Raw genomic sequence first — 20,422 nt, 5'->3', positions numbered from 1 at the left:
AATTGAAGCCACATACACAAACAGTAAACTCTGCGAAAGGAATCACAATGAACCTAATACGTACTGCAAAGACACTAAATCCTAAAATGTCGTCTTAAAATTTATTGGCTAATAGTGAATAAATACAAAAAAAAAAAAAAAAGGCTATTTGCCTTAAATAAGAAAAATATTCTCAAGTCTCATTTATTCCCCTGTTTGCTTCTATCTGGTGACTTCAGGCCATTCTTGAAGTCTATTTGAATTTCTTGACAGACATAAAGAACCTATACAATTAAAAAATTTCCGAACCCATTTTCACCATATTCACACATACAAAGTAGCAAATGTTAGAGATTATATTTATACACACCATTTACATATGAAGACAGCAGAAAATAAACTGAAATAATAAATCTTTAATATAACTATTTTAGTTGACACAATAATGTCTTTCTGCCCTCAAACCCCAACCTCCATCCTCAACATTTCTTTATTGAAGCTTCTAAATATTTCTGAAAAGGAAAAAAAAAATCAATGATTTTTACCTTCCATATTTTCTAGAACGAAGTCAAACATGCCACAACTTGACAGTTTCAAATTCAGTCTTCCCTCACTAGAAGTGTGCTTGCGGATAGCGGGTTCATTTCTAGACCCTCCAGAAGAAAACTAACTCAGACTAGAGGCTTGCTGACTTGACACTCATCCCTCCTTTTATCAACTAAGGGTGAGAGACCAGTGACCACACATAATAGTTCCGTAACTCCCCCTTAACAAATGTTTAGAAAGCTTGTCTTGACAGAAACTGATTACAGGGATAAAAATCACACCCCCTTGTCCCCTCACAACAAAGAGCTCAACAATGAGAAGATTAAAAGACAGGCTTTGAAGTGGCTTACTGTCCCCCTGGTCTTTAAAGCCAAAACAGACACAAAGTTTTTCCCTCATTAACTTTTCAGCATCTTCTTATTTGAATGAACTGAAATCTTCTAAGATCAGATAGTACTTAAAGGGATTTGCCTGAGAAAGCTTGAGCAAAATGTCTTTGAAAAATAGGGTATAGAAAATAAATTGGAATTGCCAATTCCCTAAGTAATGATTAGGTAAGTTGAGAGTTTTAATAAAATGAATACTAAGTCATGTATTATTGATTACAACTTAACCTACAGGTTTTTGCCCAAGATTTAACCACTTTTTGCTTTTTTATGAGAAAAGATGCTGTAAATAAAGGTTTTGCATACTTGTCCTCAAAACAACCTCAGGAGTTTTAAGTGAACAAGTTTTGTTTTTTAAATCTCTATTTTGTAAATAAAGAATTTGAGACGTAGGGTGTTTTTTCATTAAATGTACATGAAAAACTATAGCTCAACACACAATAAAACTAGAACAAATAGTTTTAGTGTATTTCGTAATCACGGTGGCTCAGTGGTAAACAATCCACCTGCCAAGCAGGAGATACAGGTTTGATCTCTGGGCCAAGAAGATTCCCTGGAGAAGAAAATGGCAAACCACTCCAGGATCTTGGCCTGGAAAACTCCATGGACAGAAGAGCCTGGCAGGCTACAGTCCATAGGGTCGCAAAAGAGTTGGACACGGCTTAGTGACTGAAACAACAACAAATAATCATGTAAGACCAAAATGCAGGAAAAAGAGATTGAATGCCTTCTCAGTGTCTTATATTTTCCTGACTTCTATCTGTGTGTTTGGGTTTTCACTAGGCAGCCATATTTCTCCAGAAACTCTCATCAGACTTGGCTCCCAGAACTTGTCCTATCTTGATTCCTTCATTTCTCCTAGCTTAGCTAATTATTCAAGGTTTTGTCATGTCATGTCTCTTTGTTTGCGTCAGTTCAGTTCAGTTCAGTCGCTCAGTCATGTCCGACTCTTCGTGTAATGATGTATTATTTTCCTCTCCCTCAATGTATCACGCCAGCAAGTTCTCCCAGCGCCTGCACTAGCAAGGCTGGATGACTCTGGCCCCCAAATAAACTCTGTTCTTTCCTTTGGGTCTTTGCTAGTGGCATTCCCTCTGGTTGGAACAGTCTCCCAAGAGCATTTCTTCAACCTCAGTTGCATATTAGAATCACTGAGAAAGGAGAGGAACCATGCCATATTTACAAGCCAATTCAGGTGATTTCAATAGTCAACTTAGGTGAAAAACCACACAAATCTATCAAAATTCTCATCTCTTCAAACCTTGCTTATAAACCTTTTAGCCATATTGAAGTTTCTCTTGCAAATTTCCAAGAATCTTTGCCAAATTCGTCTTTGTATGCAGACAAAGGCTCTTTGTATGCAGAGGGCTCTTCTCTGAGCCCTCCTTCTTAATGATAAGCTTAGAAAAGGGGACAAGTGACAGTCTTCCTCACAGCTCTACCTTTGTATCTGTTTGTTCCCTAGATCTGTTCCTGCTGATTAGCTTGATACAGACCATTCAAACCCAGAAAGGAAGTATTTAGATATTCTTAATGTCTTTCCTCACCAATCTGGGTCAGTCCAGCAAGGTCCTACTCCATCTCCAAGATGGCAGCTGCAGGACAGGGCATTCTGTGCTGTGGATTGCTGAGTTGTGTCTTGCCCAAGACTCTGGTCTTCAGTCTGCTCTGGGCAAATCTTGCTTTGGTTCTTGTTTAACTCTCATTGGAGACTCTAGTTATACCCCAGGACCTCATTCCAATCACTGGGGTTTGGACAATCATATGCTGATTCTGGCCTGCCATTTGACACCTGCATTTTCCCTTTACATTCTCTGTTGCTACATTCTAATCAGCATCTATTAGAAACCTCCTCCATCCTCAGAAAATCTTTGCAGAATGCTTCCTGGATCCCTTGGCCATGTAGACAGTACATCGTGATTGACTCACTAAGCTGGCGGTCAGTTGGACCTGCCTTATGTGGCTCCAATTGTAAGAATTATGTTGGGTCCCAGATCTGTTCTCACTCACCCAATGTGTTTTTGGCTCTTAGAAACTGTCAGGCATTACACTGGAGCCCTCATGTAGATAAGAACAGTGTCTTACTTATCTTTTGCTGTTATATTTCACAAAGTGCCTGGCACTTGTTCAAACTGTTTTGCACATTTTATTTATTTTCAAAAGATTTTTTTAAATGTAGACCACATTTAAAGTCTTTATTGAATTTGTTACAATATTGCTTCTGTTTTTAGTTTTGGTTTTTTGGCCCCGAGGCATGTGGGATCTTGGCTCCCTGACCAGGGATTGAATCTTACTCGTTACTTTGGAAGAGGAAGTCTTAACCACTGAACTGCCAGGGAAGTACCTGCACATTTTATTAGGGAAAAAAATTCATAAACTTAATTTAAAAAAATGAACCTTATTTAAATATTCTATCATTCCCATCTTTGTTCATTGCACTCAAATATTTCAACATATAGAATTAAACAATAGAATTCAGAAGAACCACAAAGATCATTATATTCATATTTTTCACTTTATAGATCAGGAATTAAGGAATTCTAGAAGGAATTCCTTAATCTGATCTATAAGGAATTAATTAAGGAATAGAAGGGCTTAATGAACTGGCCAATGTTGTGCAAATAGTTAGTAGCAGAGATGGAGTTGGATAGACTAACTTCTAATGCTGTCATCTTAATTATCAGGAGGGTCTAAAGATGAACATAGCATCATGGATAAAAATTGGGAGAAAAAGACCACTGATTAAGCATTTGTTGTTTCATGTCCTACTCTTTTACAACCCCATGGACTATATCCTGCAAGGCTTTCCTTGGGATTTCCCAGGCAAGAAATCCATGGGATTTCCCAGGCAAGGATACTGGAGTAGGTTGCCATTTCCTCCTCCAGGAGATCTTTCTGATCCAAGGATCGAGACTGCATCTCCTGTATCTTCTGCATTGGCAGGAGGATTCTTTACCACTGAGCCACCTGGGAAGCCAAGTTCAAACTTACAGTTTTTCCTTATTCAAAGTATCCAATGGTGACTTCAAGACCCAAGGAAAACTTCCAAGAGAATTTAGACCTCATTAGAAACTGTGCACTAGGAATCATCATTTCAAGATTTCATCAAGCTTTTGTATGTCTTTAGAAAATCAACAAAGTAAATTTTTATTTACGTATCATTTAGATCACTGGGGTTTCCCTCGTAACTCATTTGGTAAAGAATCTGCCTCCAGTGCAGGAGACCTGGGTTTGATCCCTAGGTCGGGAACATCCCCCGGAGAAGGAATTGGCAATCCACTCCAGTATTCTTGCCTGGAGAATCCCATGGACTGAGGAGCCTGGTAGGCTGCAGTCCATGGGGTTGCAAAGAGTAGGGCATGACTGAGTGACTAACACTAATCCTTATATACTACTCAGAAGATATATTTTGAAGGACAAAGCTTTTACATAATAATAAGTGCATAATTCTCTTGATTTGGGCCTAAAAGCTGACCTAAAATTGCCAAAATAAACTATTCTGAATTATGTTTAAGGGGAACAGAGTGAGCACTAAATTTTGCAACAATTTACTACAGGCCTTAAAACATGTAGCCTTGTGTGCTCATCCAAGTCTACAGTCTTTTATGTTTTCTCTGACTGAAAAGTCATCAAAGTATTTATGATGCTGATTATATTCAGCAGAATTTATTCCCCCATTCGGACATTAATGTGTGTTTGGAGGCAGGTGGTCACTGTTGGGAAAGACCACCATGTTTAAGTAAGTGTTGTGTGCTATCTTGCCACCAGCCAGCTCTGATTTTCACAGAATCAAACTCCTCAGAAAATCAGTTAAATAGGGGAGATTTTAACTTACCAGAATGTATTGCTCATGGTCACAGACAATTACAAAGAAACTATCTTGTCAACATAGGTCCCTGCTCGTTAAAAATGTACTGTTTTGGTGAGCAATGTTGGTAATGAGGTAGGTTAGGCATGTGTGCAGAGGGAAGGGCAAATGGGACTCTACATTTATCTTCATTTTTTTGTAAATCTAAAACTACTCTAAAAAATAAAGTCTTTATACACACACACACACACACACACACACACACACACACACACACACACACACACACACACACACACACATATATATTTAAGAGGCTCAGATGGTAAAGGATTCATGTAATGCAGGAGACCCAGGGTCAATCCCTGGGTCTGGAAGATCCCCCTGGAGAAGGGAAAGGAAACACTATTCCAGTATTCTTGCCTAGAGAATTCCATAGACAGGGGAGCCTGGCAAACTACACAGTCCATGGGGTCACAGAGAGTCGGAATGACTGAGCAACCAACACTTTTTTCACTTTTTCAGAAAAAAAAAAAAGAAAGAAACTACCAGAAACTGGTACATACAGTGAAAGGAGAAATAAAGCTTTACACCAGCTTATCACATACTGTGTTATACAGCGGAGCTTCTAGCAGAGAAATGGAGTCTGGAGCTACAGAGCTGCTCAGGGTGTTCAGGACACAGAACTGCCAGCTTGTTTCCCCAGGTAGTTCAATATATGCTCATCGAGTTGAAGGTACAAGCATCACTGATTTGCATGGTTTGATAAAAATAGACAATTCTGACCAAATAGACAATTCAACAGTCTCACTGTGGTCTAACCGAGACTTGAGATGAAAGAAAACTTACCCCAGAGATTAACATAAACCATGTAAAAAACTCTGCACAAGCAGAGTTTATTTTAATGAACAAAAAGCATGGCAAGGTTAACATTACAAAATAAATAAAACATACAAATGTTGCCTCCCCAAATCATTTAATTTTATTATTCTCTTTGCTATTATGGTTACTATTCTTAGCACAAATACTATTTTATGCTATTTTTTAATTATTATAATTGTAATTAGTATTCATATTTTAAAAACATGTTTATTTTCAAGAGCTCATAGTTTCACGAGATGGAAAACATAATTTAATCTAAGGAATGACAGTAACATCTTTAAGAGGATAAAAGCAAACCAAAAGGATTATTGAACTATTTATATTTTATTAATGCTATTGGAACCAAATGATTATTTCCCTAACTGATCTGTAAATGTACATTTTTCTTGGTCACTATCATTTGTTGCATTTATATAAATATATAACAGCTAAATGGTGATCATAGAAAAATCTTCAAGACACATAAAGATAGGCAATGTGTTGGACAGAAATAAATTGTATCTCACTGTAATGCAAAAAAAAAAAAATTCCCAAAGAGTAATTTTCAGAATTAACCTAATACAATTGATATGTGCATGGAACACAATTTTACTGATTATGTTGTCTTAGAGAAAATTCATAGAACAAGATCATAATGTTGCTATTTTATGCAAAAAAGTCAAATAAAATAGTATCCTCATTACCAGACATAGTTACTATGCTTCAATAAAATATATGCTGCTGCTGCTGCTAAGTTGCTTCAGTCGTGTCCGACTCTGTGAACCCCCAGAGATGGCAGCCCACCAGGCTCCGCCATCCCTGGGATTCTCCAGGAAAGAACACTGGAGTGGGTTGCCATTTCCTTCTCCAATGCATGAAAGTCAAAAGTCAAAGTGAAGTCGCTCAGTCATGTCCGACTCAGCGACCCCATGGACTGCAGCCCACCAGTCTCCTCCGTCCATGGGATTTTCCAGGCAAGAGTACTGGAGTGGAGTGCTATTGCCTTCTCCGAATAAAATATATACAGGTCTTGTATTTCTTAATATTTTAGAGATAAAAATTCCATACGTCTTTATTCAGCAGCTAGCCTCTGTAGTATTTCCACAAGCACTGAAACATTTGGTATTGGACTCGGCTGAATTGCTTACTGGAGATTGAGTGCCATGCCAATTTTTCATACCATGTTTTTACAGTTTCTTCAATGCTTTCATAAAGCTGATATCTTATAAAGCTTGGCCAAAGAGAAAAATTCAATGTTGTAGAGAAAATGGACATAATGTAAGAGAAATGTTATATCAGAGATAAGGGGGGGAAACTTAACATTGCTTTTTTATTAATCTCTTAAGGGATATAACTGGAGGAGCTTCAAGATAGTAAGATTCTCTGTGATAACAAATACTACGCCCTTTTATAATGAAACAAATGGATTACACAAGATCAAAAATGACAAGATTTTCTTATTTTATTCCAAGATAAGAGATAAAAGACATGAACATAGGATCTAAAAAATGTATATATAATTAAATGCTGCTTCAAAATTGACTGGAAATATCACCTGGGTCTGGCTTAATTTTCATCTATTAATGAACACTAATTACTGTTGTTTATTAATAGGGGTCTTAATGTAGAATTTTTCTCCTGTCTTAAGAGATGATGGAAACATTAGCAATTAATATTAATTGTAACTTTAGAAAATTAACTATCTCTTATAGAGTATACATAAATGTGGGCTATACTATGGTTGTTCCTATCTTTTTAAAATACCTGAACACATAGTCTTCCTGAAATCTTTATCAAGGAATTATCTCATTGCACACTGTATTCACTTTCTACTAAAAATGATGCAAGTTGGTCTTTTAGAATAATTTACAGCATCCAAAACACACATATACACATATCTGTCTATATATGTGCCTGCTTGAAAATTAAAGGGATAAAATAAAGCTTTTTTGAGTACTTGCAATTAACTGAAATAATGGACTTGATAGATAACAGGATAATTTAGCTAGATATTACAAAGATATTTTCTCTTTTATGAATTCTATTTTTATTAGCTACAAAATAGGGTTATTTCCTAACCATTTTAACATCAAATAAAGACTATAAAACTCTGAGGTATGCATTAATTTAATATTTAATTAACTATCAATTCCTGTAACTGTATTTTCTACATATTATTTTATTCTCATAATCATGAACAAAATTTTTCTTTTACTAGTAAACATAAATGTATTAAACTCCATATTGTTTGGGCACATTTAATAAGTTTTCTTAAACAATTTATGAAATACCTAATTAAGTCTTTATCAAACATAAAAACATTCTGAATAGTTTGCCCCTACTTAATTTCATAATTTTATCTAGGATGAAATGCACCCTTATGTTCTTATACTTTTATTTCAAAACAGATATCTATATTCATTACTCATTTTTGCTTTTTCTATACCACCCTGCATTAAATAATAAATATACAATAGGAATGAAACATACAAAACAACAACAGAAATCTAGCTGACCGAAAAACAGAAATCTAACAGGCTTCAAATACTTAAAACATTTTAAATTAGCTACCATATTTTGTAACAGTCTCAAGGAAACAAAAAGAGAGATGATAGATAAATATAGAAAGATAGAGCTCTTATACAGAAATGATATTTATAACTGAAGATTTACATGAAAACTGAATTTAATAATAATGTCATAGTTAAGAAAGCACATCAATTTCAAACTCATGTTAGCCTTAGTCTGTTACCTTTTTAATAGATAAAAGGAAAAGTCTGATGAAGAAAGGTAGAATTAGATTGACTGCAAACTATCCAAGAATCTCTTTTTGATCAAACCTATTCAGGCTCCTCTGAACTCTCTTTTCAACTATATCTTGACTCTTGAATTTCTGTTTGTCTTTGCATTAACCAATTTTAGCAAGAATCTTGCTAAGTCGGTTTAGCTAGAATCCCCAACCTTGGTATCTGATGGGGTTCCTCATGCCCTAGTAACCCCACATGATGTCTGATCACCCTGGCCTTCCTTTAGCAAGAGTCCTGTTAGGTTGGTTTAGCCAGAATTTCCCCTTGCCCTTGATGTTTCCTCTTAGTAATTTTCTATTCACTGACCCCTCACCTTCTTCCTTGGCTATAAATTTCCACTTTTCCTTGTTATATTCAGAGCTGAGTTCAATTTCTCTCCTCCACTGCAAAACCCCAGTGAAGTGGTCCCCATATCTAATGAAATGGCCCCCTGGAATAAAATCTGCCATTGTTTAGTTGTTAAGTTGTGTCTGACTCTTTTGCGACCCCAGGGACTGTAGCCTGCCATGCTCCTCTGTCCACGGAATTTTCTAGGCAAGAATACTAGAGTGGGTTGCCATTTCCTTCTCCAAAATCTGCCTTGTGCTGTGCTGTGCTAAGTCACTTGTCACGTTGAACTGTTTGTGACCTTATGGACTGCAGCCCACCAGGCTCCTCTGTTCATGGGACCTGCCTGCTCTGTCCAGGCAGGAATTCTGGAGTGGGTTGTCATGCCCTCCTCTAGGGCATCTTTCCAACTCAGGACTGAACTTGCATTGCTTGGGTCTTCTTCATTGGTAGGTGGGTTCTTTACCACTAGCTCCACCTGGGAAGCCCCAAATCTGCCTTATTAGTCTTTAATTCATCGGGCTTCCCAGGGGGCTTAGTGGGTAAAGATTCTATCTGCAATACAGGAGATGTCAGTTTGATCCCTGGATTGGGAAGATCCCCCTGGAGGAGGGCATGGCAACCCATGACAGTGTTCTTGCCTGGAGAATCCCATGGATAGAGGAGCCTGGTGGGCCATAGTCCGTAGGGTTGCAAAGTGTTGGACACAACTGTAGCAACTGAGCATAGCACAGAACAGTCTTTAATTCATACCATGAATAATATTTTTAACCAAATAAGCACACAAATATTATCTTAGGTAGTGCCAAAAAAACCTTATAACACAAAGTTGTCATGCAATTGTAAAACAAGGGCACCAATTGGGAGTCTTTACAGGAGGTGAAGCACCAGTGAGGTTATATTGAATTCTATCACATTCAGAGCTGATGGTCAGAGGGCTTGAGTATGATAATCCACTGGGTGCTGGAAGGAAATATTACAACTTGATCTGATCTTATTTTCATAGATGAAAAGAAAGAGATCCAATGTTATAGGTGTTTTACATGCAATTGAACCTGAGACTTTCACAGAGTGCAGAGGTCAGACAATCAGTTTTGCTTACTGAAGATGAAGATTCTTGAGGGAAGAGGAGGGGTTTCACAAGGAAGTGAAAGTAGAGATCTCACAATTGTATTTGAGCTTTGAGGATACTAAATATATTGTACTTTACAGGCATGTGCTTCAGTGAAGTAATGGATCAGAGCCTCCATTTTAAGAAACTAGTCCTCATGAAATGAACAGATGGCTTACAAATATTCCTTCCAAGAAACCAAGAATCAAAGACAATGCTGGTAATTCAAGCACAAGTTAATTCCATCAGGTAAATCACAGGATGAAACAATATAACTGGTGTGAAGAAAAGCAGTCCAAAAGTGGTGAAAATATAAGATTATTTGAAACATAACTATATCTGCTATTTTGGTTGACAGACTTTGCCTTGGGCGTATGCTGATTGCCCAGAATGTATATTCTGCCCTTGTGGGACAATTTATTTCAGTTATAATAGTCAGCAAAATAATAACTTCTATAAAGATTAAGAGAGAGACCATATATTAAAGGTATCGTTCATTTAAGTTAAGATATTTTGTATTAGTCATAAATGAAGTTATTTTTAAAACACGATCTCTTCAGCTCTGTGTTTCTTTGACATGATCATCGTCATGTGTGATTGTACATAGAGGAATAATTCCAGTAGGATGTAATAGTAGTTTAGGGTCATATGTGGCTTTTTATTAGAATGTTAATGTTTTGAAGAAATCAGGTGCAATCTTTATCATAATCAAAGATAAAGCTTCAGCGATATTTGAAAACCTTAATAATGGAGCTGAAGATCTACAGAGGGGCCTTCTTCCAATAGTGGCTCATTTAGGAATTTTAAGAACTTCTCATCTCTCTAATAGGTTAAGGTGCAAGTGTAGTTGTATAAACTGCGTAAGACACATACTCTCACTTAAATGGTGGATTAATGAGAAAGACCACACTTGGGGTGAGATTTTTCACTTTGATGAAAATGGTGTCTATTAAAGCAAGTTTACTTCCATACCCACATCTCAAAGGAAGAAGTCAAGTCCAAGATTCAAGTCTGCAAAGGCTTGACTGTCTGACAGTGAGGTTTGGGCCAGTTTCTATGCAAATTTAACAGCGTTAATGTTTATATGCAGACATTTCTCACTTTCGTTTGTGCTCTATTTTCAAATTGCTCTAGGTTTCAAGTGATCTCTTCTTAATTCTATGGGAAAACTCAAGCCTTAATGTTTTTATTAAGTAATTTTGCAAGACGGAATTTTTATGAACTCATAGGGAGCTTAATAGGAGAATGCCTAATTTAATCATCCAATCTTAAATTTTTTTCTACATGTTTTAAAAATACATTAATAAAAAAATGTATAATATGCAAGCAAATAAATACCTTATTTACATTGGAATGCAGAGTCTATTTATTCTATATTTTTTAAATTGAGGGAGCACAGGTGAAAATGTTTTGTGGGTACAACTCCAATTTTTTTTATTACCCTCCATGGAAAAAAGTGAATAAAAGCAGACATCAGCTTCAATGTGGAGAATGAAAGTGAGGAACTCTCAACGAACGGGTGAGGTAACAGAAACCCAAGACGGATGGATATACTGAAATAGAAATGCATGAAATGATGCCGCATGAAATGAATGCTTGGAAATAAAAGCAAGACAGAACTCGGTCATGCAGCAGACAAGAAAGGGATCTCTCATTCTGAACATTCTGAACACCCTGTGGCAATGTTTATCACATTACATTCTGGTTAGTTTTTGCTGTCCCCACTCCTGGGACAGGGCACCATGTCTTATTCAGCTTTAAAAACCCTCTGCATTTGGCAAACACCTTGGTGTTCAGGGCTTCTCTGGTGGCTCAGAAAGTCAACAATCCATCTACAATGCAGGAGACCCGGATTTGGTCCAGGTTCCACCTGGGTTGGGAAGATCCCTTGGAGAAGGAAATCGTTAACTACTCCAGTATTCTCACCTGGAGAATTCCATGGACTGAGGAGCCTGGCAGGCTCCAGTCCATGGGGGTCACAAAGAGTGAGATACAACCGCACAATTAACACTTTCATTTTCCTTTGGTATGATTACAAGCATTTGCTGAATGAATAAAATGATTTATGAAAAAAGGTGTGGCTTCACTTGGAAAGGAAATAGGGTGAAAAGCAAGAAAATGGATAAGAGAATTAATATTTATCAAAGTCACCTCTGTGTTAGAAGGAGAGTCAAGTACTTTATTACTCTAAGTTGTTCTTACAGCTCACCTATTCCCATTTATAGAGCAGAAGCTGAAGATGAGAAGTTAATTTGTTCCCCCAAAACAGATATAGCTAGTAAATTGCTGAATCAGAATCTGCAATAGGATCTGACCTGGGAGCTATACTATCATCTTCCTTATGTTGCCTATAAGGGGTAGGGCCTCTGTTAATTGCTTGCTTAGTGGCTCAGTTGTGTCTGACTCTTTGGGACCCCATGAACTGTAGCATGTCAGGTTCTTCTGTCCATGGGATTCCCTGGGCAAGAATATTGGAGTGGGTAGCCATTCCCTTCTCCAGGGGATCTTTCCGACCCAGGGATTGAACCCAGGTCTCCTGCATTGCTAGCAGATTCTTTATGGTCTGAGCCACCAGATTGAAGTTACCATCATAAATCTTTTTAGGCATAAGTAACATGGATACGAGCTTCAGAGTTCTGTAAAGTGCAGAATGAACTTTATAATCAGGGAAGAATAATCGGCCATTAAAACTTACCGTTTCTTTATAGTTCAATTCCAATGGATTTGTTTTTGTTTGTATAAGATATGGTTTAAGACTTAGACTGATTTCTATAATATATTAATGTGTTGATTGATTCTGTCTCCTAATGTGAAATATAAGACAGGAAATTCAAATGTTCTTGTGAAAGATAAAAAATTTCATAAGTTCAAGGTCGCCAGCCTATAATCAAACCCAGCCTATTAGACATAAACAAACACTCATTCAGCCTGTTTGAAGTATGTGAATAAATAATTCATGTATATTTTTGCAGTTCTTCCTATAAGTACACTGGCAATTTAGACTTAGTATGATGCACACTAGACTTTGGTTAAATATCTAGCTTAAAGAGCAAATAAACTTTTAAAGCTAGTGGCTGTAATCATTATTTTTTGATGAAAACAATTTCTTTTTTACCCGCATCTTAGCATAATAATGTCATCCAATAATTAAGAGTCTTCAGGAGAATAAAACACATGGATAATACAATGCCGCTCTTTGATGGTGAAAGGAAGGGTCAGTTTGCTCTCACTCCTTTGTCCCTCAAGCAGAGGAGAATTAATTTTGGAACAAATGAAGCTTAAGCTTCCAGGCTCCTCGAGTGCACAGCCCTCATCCAAGGTCCTGCAGGGGTTATGTCAAGCTGCTCACATGGTCATGTATTTTTGTAAAATTCTCAAAATTAAGATGCTTTAGCCATAGTCTAGTAAACCCCCTGTTTCCAACCATCGTACCTCCCTTGGGTCTGTTAACACTGGAATGGCCCCCAGCATTTTTTGTATCCAGATAAGAAGACGTACTGAGGATACATCTAGCTCAGGTTCCCTGGTAGCTCAGCTGGTAAAGAATCTTCCTGCAATGCAGGAGACTGGGGTTTGATTCCTGGGTTGGGAAGATCCCCTGGAGAAGGGACTCACTCCACTATTCCTGAGTCAGACACAACTGAGCAACTTTCGCTTTTTTTCACTTTAGTGGAATATATGCATGTGGTTTGAGGAAAGGCTGAATTATCTTTTCACTCTTTCTGTTGAAAGTGATATTACAACATAGTTGTCAAAAGGTATTCAGAGAGTACTCTGTCAATTAAGGTAGGGCAGAAGGTGTTTTAGGCATTCTATACGTAACAATCCTGTTATTTTTCTGGATTTGTGATTCTTGTGGGTATTCGGCTGCTGTCATAAATTTGGAATTTGTTGTGAATTCTTTTTCATTCTGAAATCATAGTTGATTTCTTATTCATAATTTTGTACTCTTTCTCTTAAACACGACTCCCACATGGTCTAAGTTTTAGATCCCTCAATCATTATAGAGTAATCTGAAATATTTATGGAGACATTTTTATACTTTTAAAATATATTATACATTTTATATACTTCCTTTGGAATAGACAAGAAAGTCAACAGCTTTCTTCCAACTAGGAATTATTTAAGAGGTATTTATTCAAAAAAGAGAATAAATAAGAATAAAAGTCTAGCCAGTCTACTTAATAATTCCTCCCCTTGTTTCAACATTACCATGGTGAGCAAGTAGAAATACAGTTGTACCATTTAGCAGGTACTATTCAGTGCAAAGAAACGAAGTAGATTTGTGAAACAGTAAACAATAAAATAGAGAACATGCCATCTTTAAAACAAAGCAGGTTTTATTCTTTCCTTACCTCCTCTAATCTCTGTGATATGTATGAAAAAAATGTTTCCTTTGTAAATATTTACTATCAAAGGAAAGGGCTTCAAAACCTTTGCTAGATAATTAAACGTTGTTATACAATGGGAGTGGACTTTAAGTGTGCCCAGAGCACAAAGTAAAACCCTTAGAGACATCTGTCCCAATGTACAAAACACCACAGTTGCCAAGAACCCTCTGTTCATATCACCCATAAATATGTGAGTTCATGGAAAGAGAAAGTCTCTAATAATTAGTGGACTTGACTTCTGAAGAAGTTAACCCATAAGTGTTGGGGCAATCTGGATAATAAGCTACCACACACAGACAGACAAATGAGAGTCTTCACTGACGAGTGAGGAAAGCTCAGCAGAGTACACTGGATTTATATTTCTTCCTGAAAAGCAGAATTAACAACTGAAGTCAATTTGCTTTATAGGCATGCCTAATGAAAGACTTCTATGGCTTAAATTTCATCTTTGAAATAAAATATAGACATATACATCTGAAAGTCTTAACAATACAGGTAGGATGTAGACTTGCATTTCTAGACATGATTGGCAATGCTTACAGCTGGGGAAAAAGGAATAAAGGTAAGTTATGCACAGTATATGATAATATAAATTACGAAGCCTCTTATATTGCTCCCCTGTAACTGTGACGCTACTAATAATGATCATAATAACAGCTAACATGTATTAAGTGTTAGGCACTGTTGTAAAGGCTCCACATGCATTAATTCATTAATCCACACAGCATCTCAGCTAGCTACTATTACTATCATTCCTATTTTTCATATGATGAAATTAAGGTGCAAAAGTACTGAGATACTAATCAAAGGCACGAAGCCACAGTCCTGGCAGAGCAGGGGTTCAAACCCAGGCAGAGCGGATGCCTAGCCCAAGCTTTGCACTCTTATGTCATATGTACCATGAGCTGACTTCTCTCTTCTGAATAATTCTAATTTCAAATATTCTCCCTTAATCCTTAATAAAAATTCTCCTATTTCTCTGATATACGCCTCAACTTCAGTTTCAGAAAACAGTTCCCAAAAATTCAGTATAATCAGCTCCTTTACCAAGAGGCTTCTCTTAATCTACAAAAGAAAAACAAATTGATTACAGAAATGCATGGGGAAAAAAAAGCTTTTCCTTTCCCACAAGTTGGTGTAATAAAATATGCTCCTTTATTTTATTTGACATCTGATTGGAGAATAACTGGTGAGCTGAAAATTTCTCAATTTTGCATTTTGCTTTTTTTTTGTTTTCTTCCCCAGAACAGGACTATAGTATCTTAGAGCTAGATGATAATAGAAGACATCAGGCAAATGCAGCTAAAAGCATCATCTCATAAAAACAACTAGGAATTAGAACTAATGTAAGTGAAACACCAGAGTTCCCTGTAAGGAATGATAGAAACGGAAGAGAAGTAGGATCTTCTTGGAACGACAGATATGGACAACAGGGTGTATCAACAACCACTCCCAATCCTCAACCTGTTGAGTTTCTGTACAGACTGGAATTCAGTCATGTATCTGTAATAGGCAGCAATGTTGTACTATGTAATAACTCACTTATTTTGTACTTTGGGTTACAATCCAATACTTATTTATTTACTTATTTATTTATTTTTACATTTTTCCAGTTTTATCTATTGGGAGCTCTTCCAGGTGGTTATTTTGTTCCTTTGACATATCCCCGTAACTATGTTTTTGTTTTTCCACAATACATCTTTAGCTCTGGCCCTACAGAATGCTGCAGGTTCATCTTGTATATTTCCTGCCCCAGACCTAGAATCAGACAGTTTTTTTCCAGGAGACCTGATTCTTTGTTGGATAATAGTATTAGAAACCAAGATCTGGGTGCTTGGTGTATGACTGACATTAAAAAAAATATTCCATAGAGTATTTCATTAATTTTCTCAAATTTAAAAGTGACTGTTTTTCCAGATCATACCCTTTCCCTATAATTTACTCCCTTTTCTTCTCCCTTAACATCCATCCTTTTTTCACAATATTCCTAAGTGGCCACTATATTCTTTTTTCACCATCGTCAATGGGGTAAGTGTGAATGCCCTACAGTTCAAGATTTCCAATTATATGGTGAGCAAGATTAAAACAAAATCACAACAGAAAGAAAACGTCGTCCTACCATCTGAATTCTAATCACCATTTCTATGCTCGTGCTCAGTGAGTGTACACTTTTGGTTGACAATGACCCCTGGACAAGGTTATCTTGGTTGTCATATATCATAATATCCACTATCCATATATAAACTCCTAAGAATTTAAATACAGAAATTTTAGATCACCTAGATCACTACTGCCTGATAATAATAGCACTAGGATTGAGAATTGAATATAAAAATAGGATTCTAAAAACAGGGGGAGCTGTAACTTCCAGGCACTACTGTGTTTCCATATTTTTCTCTCTCAAAAAAAAAAAAGCACAGTAATTTATTGGGTAAGCTAAATGATCTGTGCTATTTTGAGGAAAAGAGGATACCTCAGAAAAAAATAAAAAGAAAGAAATCATATGTTTATTATTGCTTATTCCCTCATCAACTACAGTTCTGTCAGCATCCTCCAATCTCTGGACTGCTGGAAAGCCAAATATTTTCTACATTAGCTATTTGGCTAATGAACATAGGTCTGATGTTCTTTTAAGTCTGACATCAGTTGTAAATTCAGTAGAATCCATGACAATGAGGCCCAAATTATACTTAGATGTGTTAAAGATGGAGCATAGGGTATAAATAACCATGACATTTTAGAAGAAAATAGAACTCTTCTGTCAGCATTACGTTAAAAAAAAAAGAAAGAAAGAAAGAAAATGACTGGTACGGGCCAGGTGCTTTATGTAAACATAAATTATTTCATGTAGTCCTTTGTTTTAGTCCTCCTTATATATTTAAAAAATAAAGGTTAAGTAATTTGTCCAAACATCCATGAAGCATGCAGTAGAATCCAGATTTAAAGATATGCCATTTTTTCTGACTGAGATTGACACAGAGTGTAAGAACCACTTACACACTGTGTCTATCAGGATACAAGCAGGAAACAGCCCATACTGATTAGGATAATTGGTGGAGGGATTAATGAAAAGACCACTACTAAAGACATAGGTAGGCAATAGGGAAACCACAAGGCACTTCTGCAGGCTGGGCACAGTAGAGTCATACCCTCCCCCAGGGTACAGCCAGCCAGACACGACCCACCCAGCCCACCACCCACAGTGAAGGAGTCAGGCCAACAGACACGGTTATTCTCCCCCCATCACCCGATGCCCTGGTTAGGTCCTCTGTGAGCCAACTCCAACCACAAGGCATAGGACAAGGGAGAGAGGGAGTGGTCCTCCTAGTTCTGCCTACTGGAGTGGAGAGCAGGAAGGGGGTTGGGACAGTGGTGGGAGAGGGGATCACAAGAGTTCAGCGAATGCTGACATCTCTCTAACCATTGGTTTAAGCATAGAAACAACATAGGATTGACATTCATTTAAATATGCCAAGTATTTATTCTCTTGAAAATAAACTTGAAAAACAGCAGGAAAGAATTTTGCATTGAATCTTTCTAAATGTGGACGGATCAAAGGTGAGTTTGTTCAAGTGGAAAAAACAAATCCATAGAAAAATCATAGAAACCATGGCCAAGGCTCAAGTAGAGCCTTTGCTGGTTGACAAGGTGAACCAAAGCAATGTCTTATAAGCCAGGACTCTGTCCATGGGACTCTGCCCATATTTCTTGTGTCTCCTGTGCCGCGCGCGCGCACACACACACACACACACACACACACACGATTCTCCAGGCAACACTTACTGCTCAGTGAAGAGATTCTGAATCATGAGAAGTTATCCCAGAAGAACTGAGGCTCTAGTTCCATTACTGAGTGGTTGAAAATTCTTAGACAAGTGATTTAATAACATTGCTTTACCTCAGTTACTTTCTCTATCTCTATTCCAATACCTAACATATATTCAAACAGTTATCAAATTAATATTGCCTAAGATCAGCATAGAGTGAATCACATTGTCAAAGATGTTTCCAGTAACCACTTCTCTGCTCATTTTAACTGATTTTTGTTGATTTTCTTTTCATTGTTTTGTTTTTCAGTGTGAATTATCCAAAACATATACAAATGTACAAGGAATAGTTTCTTAATAAAGACAAGTAATAAATATTTAAGCTAACTTTTAAAATTCAAAAAACCAATAATCTTTTGAATGTACTATAGATGCCTTTGACAGAAGAATCCAATTGGAAGTCTTTTTGAATATGTTATGCTAATTGAAATGAATAATCCTTTTTCTTTGTTTATTTTGATTTCAATATTCCAGACTTATTTCTACAGTAAATTACATAATCAGTTCTGGAAAACATAAATAAAATATAATACACTCCCTGATCAGCATTGGTGATTTATTTAAAGTGAATAAGTGATTTCACCTCAATAATCTTAGGATTTAATTTGGTCACAATAATTATTGACCTAGAAAATCAAGAATTAGCTTAAAAAGCTTTTTGCTTATAAAATGAAGTTGAATAGCACTGTGAAGAAATAAATAAGAATTCTGAAACTCATCCTAACAGGAAAGCCTAGAAGGAAAATTGTTCTCTAAGAGGATTTAGCAAATTTTATCAAGTCATTTCTCCACCTATATATCTCAAGAAATCTGACTTGCCTCCTAATGCGTGTTAGATGGGAAATCAGGGCCATGATACCACATGAAAGAGGGAGATGGGTGTAGCATATGAAATTTATTTTTTCAGGGTGACAGAGTTTAGTCATTTCAAATGTATGTACATTCTCAAGATGTTATTATAAATGGTTTACTTCAAAGACATTTTAGTAAAAAACTTCAGAGCTCTTCTATTTCTCTAAAACACATGAAAAGAAAAATCAAAAAAGTTTACCCTGCCTAAATGCTGCGCATTTCTGCGCATTTCTTACTGCTCTCATTCATTGCCAGTGGGCCTGGCTCATGATCTCACCTCTGAAGGATTCTTCTTTCTTTCTCATGCTATCGTTTACATTCCCTGCTTCCTACCCAAGTTGATATTTGGGGTCTGTTAGTCCAAAAAAAAAAAAAACACCATACAAACTAATTTTTTTCCTTTTCAGAAAATTACCTGTCCATCTAAGTTTGGACTCAAAGTTTTCGTACAGATGTCTTTGACATGCCAGAGGAGAATAACTTTGTTTTTCTTAGGACATACTGAATTTAAGATAAATCTGTGCCAAATTTTACATGGCTATTCAAGCCTCTTATACGACTATATTGTTTTTTTTGGCAGGGCTCTACTAAAAGTCATACTAAGAGGTCCCTAAAACCATTCAGATTTGTATTCAAGGAGCAATGAGCTGTTACCTCGCAAATGTACTCCACCACCACACCCCGTACACTTAATCTGACATTTCAAAGTTCCTATTTAAAAAACATTAACAATAAAAATTTTACTGAAGTCCAAGTATATGTAGGATACTTTTATAGACATTAGGGAAGCAAATGTTATAAGAAAAAACTCTGCAACAGTGATAAGTAATAGTATTAAGGAGTGGAAAATATCCTGTGCCCCCAAAGTAGTGTTCGTTCATTTAACTATGTTCACAGCATCTATTGTCACCTAAAACAGTGGGGCTAGAAACACAAAGATAAATGAGTAGACCTAATCCTTGACTTCACTGACCTTACATTATAGTGTTAGTGAGAGATGATTTAAAAAAAAAAAAAAAGTTCTATAAAGTTGGACTATAAAGAAAGCTGAGCACCAAAGAATTGATGCTTTTGAACTGTGGTGTTAGAAAAGACTCTTGAGAGTCTCTTGGACTGCAAGGAGATCAAACTAGTCAGTCCTAAAGGAAATCAGATATTCATTGGAAGGACTGATGCTGAAGCTGAAACTTCAGTACTTTGGCCACCTGATGTGAAGAGCTGACTCATGTGAAAAGACCTTGATGTTGGGAAAGATTGAAGGTGGGAGGAAAAGGGGATGACAGAGGATGAGATGGTTGGATGGCATCATTGACTCGATGGACACGAGTTTCAGCAAGCTCTGGGAGTTGGTGATGGACAGGGAGGTCTGGTGTGCTGCAGTCCATGGAGTTGCAAAGAGTCAGATATGACTAAGTGACTGAACTGAACTGATAATATAAAGTAAATATATAAATGTCTAAATAATAGAGATTGCAGTAAATGCTGTGAAAGAAAAAATATAGTTTGGTTATAGAAGATACTGGGGTG

At 36.7% G+C, this 20,422-nt stretch overlaps 1 protein-coding gene across 7 annotated transcripts in view; it reads right to left on the bottom strand.

Annotated features, from left to right (window-relative positions):
* The window catches only part of ARHGAP24 (Rho GTPase activating protein 24), an 887,096-nt gene that overhangs the window by 109,649 nt on the left and 757,025 nt on the right, over positions 1-20,422 (bottom strand). The window contains exon 1 of one of the 7 annotated variants that reach the window (XM_042251602.2): positions 525-2,080. The exons of the other annotated variants lie outside the window; for them this stretch is intronic. Coding sequence (XP_042107536.1) covers positions 525-555 — 31 coding nt within the window. The 5' untranslated portion in view covers positions 556-2,080. Of the gene's footprint in view, positions 1-524; positions 2,081-20,422 lie in introns of those variants that run through there. 7 annotated transcript variants of the gene reach the window in all.

The sequence above is a fragment of the Ovis aries genome, chromosome 6 (assembly GCF_016772045.2).
Source record: "Ovis aries strain OAR_USU_Benz2616 breed Rambouillet chromosome 6, ARS-UI_Ramb_v3.0, whole genome shotgun sequence".
Taxonomy (NCBI): domain Eukaryota; kingdom Metazoa; phylum Chordata; class Mammalia; order Artiodactyla; family Bovidae; genus Ovis; species Ovis aries.
This window is presented reverse-complemented; position numbering and strand designations above follow the sequence as displayed.